This window comes from Pieris napi, chromosome 1 (assembly GCF_905475465.1).
Source record: "Pieris napi chromosome 1, ilPieNapi1.2, whole genome shotgun sequence".
Taxonomy (NCBI): domain Eukaryota; kingdom Metazoa; phylum Arthropoda; class Insecta; order Lepidoptera; family Pieridae; genus Pieris; species Pieris napi.
In genome coordinates, this window is record NC_062234.1 from 4,480,659 (window position 1) to 4,492,318 (window position 11,660).

At 33.4% G+C, this 11,660-nt stretch overlaps 1 protein-coding gene across 2 annotated transcripts; it reads right to left on the reverse strand.

The window, feature by feature from the left end:
• Positions 1–1,296: 1,296 nt before the first annotated feature.
• On the reverse strand, positions 1,297–7,560 carry LOC125054564 (G protein-activated inward rectifier potassium channel 4-like). Of its 2 annotated transcripts, none has more exons than XM_047656543.1 (4): positions 7,458–7,560; positions 6,784–6,874; positions 4,814–5,978; positions 1,297–3,570 (listed from the first exon to the last, which is right to left on the reverse strand). In XM_047656543.1, exons 2-3 carry the CDS (start codon positions 6,866–6,868, stop codon positions 4,909–4,911), a joined length of 1,155 nt encoding a protein of 384 aa, XP_047512499.1. In that variant the 5' UTR covers positions 6,869–6,874; positions 7,458–7,560; the 3' UTR covers positions 1,297–3,570; positions 4,814–4,908. The 2 variants fall into 2 exon arrangements, with proteins under 2 accessions (XP_047512499.1, XP_047512507.1); XM_047656551.1 differs by having other exon boundaries at positions 6,784–6,870; positions 7,458–7,528.
• Positions 7,561–11,660: the final 4,100 nt, after the last annotated feature.

Consider the following 11,660-nt stretch of genomic DNA (forward strand, 5'->3'; position numbering starts at 1 on the left):
TAATTCTTGAACTTATGTTCTAAATATAAGTTTTTTTAACGAGTGTAATACGGTGGGCTTGGGAAATAGGATTGTAAAAATATCATCCAAATATATTATTACAACTCACTTTTATTGAATCCTGACAACAACCGTAATTCAAAAACCTGTCCTGTCCTATCTCATATCATGACAGAGATAAACCATTTCCTACTACTTTTTACGTACATTTTACGGGCGTCCCTCAGATATCATAATTTAGATGCGGACTTCGCCATGAAAGGAAAGTTTTCATTTCTAATTTCGCTTTTCAGAGTCAGGTATCATGGAATTATACAATATGATAGAGCGCGGTACAGTTAAATAGATAGCAGAATCTGAATAACATTTGTTTTTGCATATCTTAATCTTAATTACTCTATTATTAAGTTACTTCGATCGCATGAAAGTTTTAAAGAGGCAAGATAATACAGAAGTGAACCTTACGATTTTCTTAATTTAAGTTCTATAAGTAATGATTATGTTGTAAAAGAGTTTTTCTCATTAATCTAGTTTTAATAAAATAGTTAAATATAGTACTAATTATTTGTTACTAGCGGACCCGATAGACATTGTCCTGTACACACTTCTTAAATAAAAAAATTCAAATATATAAAAACATGTAATTGTAAACACTTTTACACGTTTATTGCATTAGGTTTTTGTCGGGAAAGATTCGATCTTGGTCGTGGCATTATGAATGATAATATCGGCACGATAAGCTTATAGAAACATCAAAATAAAATCATCAACTTCAAAACTTCTAATTGTCTTTTTCAATCATACTTAACCATAGATAATCTTACGTTTAGCTGTCAGTTGCGTATTGTGTCTCTATCCCCGTCTCCTGCTTCTAAGACAAATAAGTTCAGCCGTTCTTGAGTTATAAATATTGTAATTAATACTAATTTCTAAAATATATATTTGGACTTATACAAGGAACAAAAAGTTCGTATGAGGCAACTTTTGAATAAATCTAAAAATGTCTATCAAGATTTGAACCTATTATTAACAGAATTCATATTGAAATTTGTTGAAATTCATACTATTTTTATTATTCTTATTTAAAGATCAAGAACAACTTTATATCGGTATTGGCTATGATTAGGGCTATCTATAAGCCCAATACGCGTTCTATAGACCTCAGGTTCAGTCACGTACAACATTACTCGTATGACAGCCCGGAGCTAATTTCAACCTTGTATACGTGTGCATAAAATGACGTTCGCCTTTATTAATTATGTAATTTTAAATATGTCACTTCAATAAACAGTTAAATTATTAAAACTTTTGCAGGCTTCATTTATTAACACTTCGTTGCAGTAAACCAGAAATACAGTACAATTAAAATAATTAAATAAAAAGGAGGGCAACTAGCGGCAACTGCTTTCGAGTGATCTCTGCCACGGTGAAAGAAAATAGTTAAGGAGTGCGCAGGAAGTGCAAAACTACAGAAGACACAAAGTTACTGAGACAAAACTAATGAAAGCAAAGCAATTTAAACATATTTAATCAGTGGAAGGGACACTAAAAAAAAAGCACATCAAAAAGAAAAAGAACACATGAAACAGGATAATTTCAGATCTAACTGTTTCATGTGCTCTTTTCCTTCGTACGAAAGTTAGGGACACGATGTGGACACGTAATGGTTGTGCAGTAGAGGTTGAAACGAAGATAGAGAAGGAGTTGAGCGGATAGGGACGGGAAGTGAATTCCAAAGCCTCACTGCAGAGGCTATACCTACACCTTTATATAATTTTTTAACGTTAATTTGTGTTATATTGCTTAAACTTAAACTTAAAAAAATAATTTAATCATATTATTAACAATAAACGTCAATATTTATAAAAAAGGAAGATCTAAATTTATAGTTCCCAAAACAAGGACGTGGAACGGCAAGAAGAACTAGCAAGAAATTCTCCGCCACATTTACTGAGCATATTCAATAAAACGGGAAATCGCTAAGGCAAAGTAAGAGTACATTGCCAGATTTGGGTGAAATTGGCCCACCTCCCTTCGGGGACTCTAGCCTTCTGGTCTCGCAAAGCTGTCCAAGGAAATTTCCGTCAGTCCTCCACAATGTTTCAACTTTTCAGACATCATTTATTCAGTTACTACCGATGTAGATCTTCGCGTTCGGGGGTCGTTGTTAATGAAAGTTCTTCCTAACTCTAGCTCAGCAAACCAATGCGAAACCCTTAATATTGTTGTTAATCATTCATTTATTTACCAGCTCCTTAATAACCTCCCTTTTTTACCGCCATATTTTATTACCGTGTGTATTTAATTTTTACCTTTTTTTAAAGAACCAAACACAAAGCAAACACAGTAAATCTATTTTCATAAATAAAATAAAATTGACTGTCTTTTTATTATTCTATCTATGCCTGACAGTATTTACTTCTTCCAACAATTTTTTTTTCAAATACCTTTTTTATTTTAGTTTAATACACAATAGACTTTAGTAGTAGTATATTCATTTTGTTTTCTATTTAATTCAATTTCGCTTAATTACTTTTATTGATTAAGTAATACACTGATAAACAAAAAAAGGACTAAAATATTAACATTTTAATAGATATTGGCTTCAGAACGTATTTATAAACTTATTATTAGACATTGTAAAACAAGTTTCATCGTTTATCTCAAAATATTAAATTACAATAGCAAAACCTACATAATGAACAGTAAACACGTTTTCTCGTAGTCTCGTTTTATTTCACAATAATTCGATATTAGATCCTCCAGACGTTTACATAACATGATAGTATCTCGATTTCAGCGTTTTCATTCAAACCTTTTGCCAATTAATTCTGAAACATAGACAAAACCTTCACTAATTAGTTAAGGCTCATCTTAAATCTTGTTATAACTTCTTCAAATATTCGGTTTACTTTGAATTCGCCTGAGTCACGACTACAAAATTTAGCTAACGCAAACCTTGTTCTTAACTTGTGGAGAGAGCTTTCATTGTATATAGATCATTGTGAGCAGTGTTGGCCTAGTGGCTTCAGCGTGCGACTCTCATCTCTATGGACGTAGGTTCAATACTCGGCTGTACAGAAATCTGAGGCCCAGACCTAAATTATGGACTGTCTATGTGCGCATTTGACATTGGCTATTGGTCAAGCACAGGAGGTTGATCACCTATTGAGATTGACAAATGATCATGAAACAGATACAGAAATCTGAGGCCCAGACCTAAAAAGGTTGTAGCGCCACTGATTTACATTTTAATCATTGTGATGGCAAAAGATAAAATTATCAGTGAATGAAAAAATATTTGATATAAATTATGCACGCCCATAAGAAAACTATCATTACCAAGTTGTGAGTATAATTTTTACAGTATTTTATATAAATTTAACTGGTAAGAAAATTCGCATTTTTATTATTGGATCTTAATATCAGTATTTTTGAAATAATTATATTGATTTAAATTATAAGTCTAAAAGTGTAGAAACACTATCAAATAAACCTGCTAAAAGAGGCACTCGAATATTGTACAAGTTATGTAATAAGTTCGCGTTTTATCAGTCAAAGATGCAATTATAGACCAGTGCAGATAGCCTTCAAAATAAATAAAAAGTGAAAAAAATTACAGTAGGATGAAACCCATTAGAAAGGCAGGGGAATATGATCAAAATGAAAGGAAAAATAAATTACGGTCGATCTGAGGTCGGGAAGGGGTAGGGGGGGGTGTTTTAAGGGTAAAAAACGGTTTATCTCGATTTCCGGCAAAACTACAAGTCCTATCGAAGAAAGTTTAATGGCAAAGTTGTAGGTAATAAAAAGATCTAAAACTTTTGTATTTACACATTTTTCACATAACCTCAAAATTGGTGTGAAAAATTCAAAAAACCAAGTTTTTGGTTTTTTATTTTTATCTTTTACAAAAATTTATTTTTTTAAACGAAATTTGGTGAAAACTTACCTTATTATGTCCCAAATATACTGTAATTTATTTGATTAAAAATATTTATTTGTTCGCCTTATTTTGAATTAATATCGAAAAAACACCCTAATTTTCAATCGAAAATTCTGACGTCAAAATTTCAGCTTTTTTTAAAGGGTTGGTGTGCTTTCAGTTTGTTGAAATCTCTACTTTCCTATGGTAAAAAAATATATATATATTACCGAGAAGTAGGGAAGGGTATGACGGGTCTGGGCGTTACTGCTTACGATGTTTTGCATTTTCTGAGAAGATTTTCTATGGTAATATATATATATATTTTTTTACCATAGGAAAGTAGAGATTTCAACGAACTGAAAGCACACCAACCCTTTGAAAAAAGCTGAAATTTTGACGTCAGAATTTTCGATTGAAAATTAGGGTGTTTTTTCGATATTAATTCAAAATAAGGTGAAAAAATAAATATTTTTAATCAAATAAATTACAGTATATTTGGGACATAATAAGGTAAGTTTTCACCAAATTTCGTTTAAAAAAATAAATTTTTGTAAAAGATAAGAATAAAAAACCAAAAACTTGGTTTTTTGAATTTGTCACACCAATTTTGAGGTTATGTGAAAAATGTGTAAATACAAAAGTTTTAGATCTTTTTATTACCTACAACTTTGCCATTAAACTTTCTTCGATAGGACTTGTAGTTTTGCCGGAAATCGAGATAAACCGTTTTTTACCCTTAAAACACCCCCCCCTACCCCTTCCCGACCTCAGATCGACCGTAATTTATTTTTCCTGTCATTTTGATCATATTCCCCTGCTTTTCTAATGGGTTTCATCCTACTGTAATTTTTTTTGGTTTCAAAAATTATCGGCACTGGTCTATTAATAAAAATTAAGATAGTTATTTGAATTCAGAAATGAACCTATTCATTTACATATTCAGGGATACTCAGACAATTTAACCACCTCTTTGTTACAACTCACGTCCATTCATTAAATTCATGCGATGTAGTGAACTCCCGTGAAGTGTCCGAAAGGACTGATAACAATGTACTAAATTCACTCGCAGAACACAAAGGTGTGTCGACCTGTTGAATTTCTGATAGCTTTGAAAAATCGACATCATACATCATCCTCTCCGTATCATAGCCAATCATCGTCGCAAATCTATGACCCCAAAATATATCACACTCTATAAAACTCGACCGCGCTTGCACCGATTGACCGGTTGATTCTATCATACCTTCGAAAACGACGAGTATTTCTATTTTACTACACAACAGGTCAGCTGCTGATAATTTGTAAAACGGACTTTTTTCATCTATCCAATGGACCACCGTAATTGGCCATAGGAAAAAAGTTTGTTCACATTCATCTACATCAACATTCAATTCAATTTGATCGCTAATATTCATCTGTTTGTGCTCAGTTTGAAACCTTATTACGTAGGCTTGAGGCTTTATATTCAATATTCTAGACTTCCTCATATCGCCGACTCTGAATATTAGACAGAATTTGTCATTTCTCAGATTTATAACTGCTTGTCTGCTAAAGAGAATTGTCTGCGTCCTGGCTCGAGGTCGAGTCAACTTTGCGAAAAGTATGCCGACCATTATTGCCTGGAATATTGAGCTCACAATGCATTGTAAGCACATCGCAGTTACAGTCTGGGGACATTCAAGTGTGATTGCTCGCTTTCCGTATGCGACCGTTGTGTGAACTTCGATGCTGAAGAGGAAAGCCGAGGTAAAGCCATATAGATTTCGTATGCACGGTATTGTTTTCGAAGCGTTTTGAGATGTGGGTACAGATGAGAAGTCGTCATGGTTGTATGAAATAATCCAATAGATGGTTCCAAAAAAAAGCCAAAGACACGTGTGTGCGCTTACAAAATTGAGAAGGGTCCACCTCCATCTTGCTTCAACAAGTGCTACGATGTAGTTGGAGAATAGTTGTCTTTGTTTTGATTTACTTTCGATATTCAGGTGACCATTTTTGAGTACGGCTCGTATGTTCTTTCTACGTGTATATGAATTGATACCTGGCACACCTGAAAACAGAAATTGTAGTAGGTATAGTTATCTCAGGCAGATGTTAATTGTTATATATGAATACAACAATGTCTTGGTGTGTGAATTAAAGAATGGCTTTTATATTAGGAGTATGTAAGAAAAGAAACAGCGACCAAAATTAGACTCTTCTTCTTCTTATTTTTAAAGTGACATCTCTTTTCGAAGGTTGGCATTGATCATGGCTACTTTATTTTTGGATGACGTGCTTCTTAACAATAACTTAGTGCTTTCATCAAACCACTGTCTAAGATTTTTCAACCAAGACGTGCGTCTGCGGCCAAATCTCCACCTACCTGCCCCTGAAAATAAGACGGAAATGTCCAATTTTCGTCACTGCTCCTTTTTCTTAATACGACCATTTGAATAATATATTATCTTATATAGAAAATTCTCGTGTTACAATGTTAGTTACTATACTCCTCCGAAAAGCCTTGACCGATTTTTATCAAATTTTATATGCATATTCAGTAGGTCTGAGAATCGGCTACTATATATTTTTCATACCCCTAAGTGATAAGGGTTGTCTACCCCTAATATTTTATTTTTATTTTTTGGACGACATTTTTTTTTATAACGTGCCATAAAAAATACATACAACCCAAAATTTTCACCCCTTATTTTTTATGTGTTAATTAAAATCTTAAGACTTGAACTCTGAGGTTTATATAGAGAAAAAGGTAGGCTAAGTAAAATCGCATTTAGGAGAAACAAAATTCGCGGGAGCAGCTAGTTATATATGTAGTAATATAATGCAGAATTTATTGTTCAATCCGCGTTACTTACGATTTTTTGGACGATAAATTCCTGGAACTACTGGAGGCGGAATCTCGTCCGTATTTATAGGTGACCATTTTCTTTCATAATTCATTTCTTTCTAAAAAAAAAGGTTAATTTATGTTTTGATATTTTCTTAAGAATACTACGAAGCATGTTTGAACGGATATTAATAACAAGCTACTAAATTTTATACCTTTTATAAAAGATTTTTTTTTATATAATACGTATATATTTATCACTAGTAACAAATTTACTACGATACTAGGCCAGGCGTTGCTGTGGCTAAGGTTTTTGTTATATTACATAATAGCAAACTATTGGTAGGGAAACGGTAGGAGAACACCAGTCATGGGGACCACCATGCTTTATTGGGGGTTATGCCATTAAATTGTAGCTTATCCGAAACGTTGCTACTTTCAACACAACGCCATCTCTTAGAATTGTGACTATCAAATAATAAACAAATATTTTGCTATAAAATAATATTGCAGATATAAATTGAGATGTAAGCTATCCTATCTTTTAAGTTGGATCAAACTTCACACGGTGTGCAAATTTGATTGATATCGGTTCGGTAGTTTAGGAGTCCATAGCGGACAAACAACGTGACACGTAATTTATATATATTAAGATATATATATATTAAGATTATCATTGTTAAGAAATTCATTTTTACTTACCTTTTCCTAAAGAAAATCATCAGATTTTACTCAACTGCTGAATAATTGACATGAAGACGTAGTTTCATCTTTTATTAAATGCCGACTGCCGCCTACTGTGTAAAAGTATTTAAATACACTGAGATGCGATAAGATAAATTTATGACGTTAATCATAAAGAAAGTACATAGCGAATCTGTAGCCTCAATTTTGTGAAGCCTAAACAAATAAAACATTTAAATAATTTCCTACAATGTTGCGAATATATGTTTATTTAGCGGTCTGTGTGAACATCATACGATATTTATGTAACAGGACTCAAACGGACAGGAGGCTCATATGATGTTAACTGATACCGCCGCCCATGGACGCCGGCCAGGAGGCTCGCAAGTGCGTTGTCAGCCTTTTAAGAATTGATACGCTCTTTTCTTGGAGGACCCTAAGTCAAATTGGTTCGGAAATATATCAGTAGGCATCTGGTTCCACATAGTGAAAACTGCCTTAAGAAACTCGCAGTTCTGGAACGACGTCGAGGTGATACGGATGGTATTTTGTATTCTGCCTTGACGCCCGATGAATAAACTCGGCTGCAGATATTAGTCTGAACAACACCTCTAAAGACTCTCAATGGTAAATTCGGTAAAAGATGCAGACAGACCCCACATCTCTACGAAACGCCGAGGGATCAAGCCAAGCGGAAAGTGATTGGTCGTCGACGATTCGAATCGCTCTTCGTTGAATACAGTCAAGTGGAAGTAGCTGGTACTGGGAAGCTTCTGCCCAGAGGTGAGAACAGTACTCCATGTGGGACCAAATTTGTGCTTTATAGAGTTGCAAGAGGTGGCCCGGAGTGAAGTACCGTCTCGCCTTGCTGAGCACATAAACCTTCTTAGAGGCTAACTTAGCCTTTCCTTCCAAATGACCGCGAAACGTCATTCGATATGTCAACGCCCAGTATTCCGATGCTAGCTTTAACGAGAGTGTCTTCGAAGGGAGGAGTAGCGACAAAGGGTGTATTTTTAGCAAATAATGCGTAAACTTGTGTCTTCTTGGGGTTAAATTGGACTAGATTTAGTTTACCCTAGTCCGAGAGTTCACGTAGCAGAGTGTAATTTGTGTAGAATTCTTCAGTAATGTAATAGGAGATATTTAATAAATAATGAACCATTACCATTTTCAGCCTAAATTAGGAATTATTTTTCACTTTTTAGTTTGATGTGCTTTAAAAGCGTGTTTTATAGTTTTTTTAAACTATATTTATATTCCACTTTTTAGTCCTAGCAGCAATACGTGTTGTCTCAATTTAATCGTATTGCTTTGTGGACTTAAAAAAGTTTCATTGTTTTTTCGAGATAAACCTATGAAATTATTATATTGTCGCTGATTCTTTATAAGTGTACAAAGTTTGAATTAAATCTGTCCGTTTAAAGTGGGTCAAAATCGAGTCCGAAGGAGTCGGTTACATACATACATACAGGTGAAGCTAATATAAAGCGTGTAAAAATAGTTTTTTTCTTTTATTAGATTACATCATTTTATTTAGTTATAGTTAAGTTTTAGTTGCGTAATTAAGAAATCGTTCTTTATATACTCGATATATTTTGGCTTCCCTTAATAGATTTAGAAAATATATTCTTAAATGTTATGTTCTATAAATAATCTGTAAGGCTCTTGTAGGGAGAGATAAAGTAATCCGGTAGCTAAGTGTACGACGTTTTGCCATATTAAAGATAACGTTTTTATCGTATTTGCTACAAATTGTATTTAAGATAGTGAAAGTTTGTCGTATGTTCGTTATATTATGACCGACTGTCGCAATGACTTAGATAATAAAAGACACAAATGTAGAATTGTTTGTTAAAAGAGATCGGAATAAAAGCGTTGTAATTGTAATTTGTACACACATTGCACACTAGAAACGAACCGAATGGCAAAAGAAAATTTCTTAATTTTAATTTCTAATTTTTATTGTTTGTGATGTCTTATTTTATTTTATGTTTTCTTTAAGTATTGTTATTTTGTGTGTTTATGTGTGTGTGTTTTTGTTTGTAATAAATGTTATGTCTATGTCTATGTCTATGTCTATGTCTATGTCTATGTCTATGTCTATGTCTATGTCTATGTCTATGTCTATGTCTATGTCTATGTCTATGTCTATGTCTATGTCTATGTCTATGTCTATGTCTATGTCTATGTCTATGTCTATGTCTATGTCTATGTCTATGTCTATGTCTATGTCTATGTCTATGTCTATGTCTATGTCTATGTCTATGTCTATGTCTATGTCTATGTCTATGTCTATGTCTATGTCTATGTCTATGTCTATGTCTATGTCTATGTCTATGTCTATGTCTATGTCTATGTCTATGTCTATGTCTATGTCTATGTCTATGTCTATGTCTATGTCTATGTCTATGTCTATGTCTATGTCTATGTCTATGTCTATGTCTATGTCTATGTCTATGTCTATGTCTATGTCTATGTCTATGTCTATGTCTATGTCTATGTCTATGTCTATGTCTATGTAATATAAGATTTGCACCAGTCTCTCGGGTCTGTACTACCTACTAATTGATTGTAATTGATTGAGTAATAGGATTTTTCGACTTATACAACACAGGATCGCATATAAAAAGGGTACACAATTATTTACAAAAAATAATAAAATTGATATTAATTTAGAAAACATATTTGATATTAATACATATTAATAAGCGTTTCACATAATGTTGAGGGGGCGCCTGAAGCAAAGCGTTTGGCAATGCCGTAACAATCATATTATTTCTTGCGTTCTATGAAATGATGTAGTCTAAAACTAATTTTGCCGTAGTTATAACTCAAAGACTAACTAAAGTACATTACAAAAGAAAGACGAAAGGCTCTTTTAAACTTATTTATATATTCAGTTTAGTTTTCATTATACATGTAGGAGTAATTGCTAATAGCGTCTTATTGCGGATTTTAAATTGTCTATGTCAAGGGTAAGTGAAGTGTAAGATGTTTCCTAAGTTTTCAATTCGATAAAGTTATTCATTATTAATTTTTCTAATAATTTACACTTCAATTACATTAATTGGTTTAACCATGCGTTTTATAGTTTTCGTAGGTCGACGATATTATTATAAAACTAAAACAACAAATCCTAAATTCTTAGCCAAAATTACAACGGAATACGACAAAATATATTAATTTATTCATCAAATAGACTGCCCAATATAAAAATATTTCTGTAAAGCTTGTATAAACTGTCGAGACAGTACGAGTATAAGTTAATTTTCTTATTACTTCGGCGTATGAGACAAGAATTCATTTTCCATATTGAAATCATACCGATCCTTGTTAAGGAATGTAATTTAATGTTTAATATTCTCAAGCCCTTATATTTTTAAATTGCATCTATTTCTTTTGACAACTTTCAACTTTCAATCAAAAAGAAATTGAAATAAAAATGCTGTTGTTTAACGTACTACAGCATGGTTGAGAGTCGGCCTAGACGGTAACAGCGGAAATATTTCTAGGGAGAAGTGCAAATACCAGGAGTTTCGGTTTTGACCCACCTCTGTAGATAAAGGAAGGAGAAGTAATTTTGTAAGAAGGGAGGCACAAGTGAATTTCGGTTTGGTTTACAAACCTTTGAACTCATTCTTCCTTCTAAAACATTGGGTAGATCGGCCGTCAGAAACACTTTCCTATATGCTCGACGGAGGTTCACTCTGGATATGTTTCGGGAATAACCTGCATCGAGCTGTTGGAAGAGAAGCATTACCCGCGTGTCATCATATACGGAGGATACGGTGGACACACGGTTGGGCCATAAAGGCATACCCAAGCCTGACCTTGCTTGATCCTTGACAGTAAACCAGAATGATTGAAAGAAAACGTCGAGAAATAGTTTTAAAGTTTATGCGTGGCAGGAGTCACGGTGTGTCGCATTTGACGGGGGTAAGAATAAAGTGCAGCTGTCATCCTATCTCCACCCATTTAGCAGATGAACGCATGCGTCAGGTTTTAGTATTTAGAGGAAATGTCTGTAGATTTATAATAGTCATAGTTTATTTATGTTATGTCCCTGAGACGGATTTATTAAGTAGGATTCACTGCTTACTTTTCAGTATACGATCATAGAATGCCACATGCCTGAAAGTTGGGTTTTGTTTTTGTATAAAACCATTCATGACCATGACAATCCACTAAAGATCTTACTTTGTTTAAAAAATATCTTTA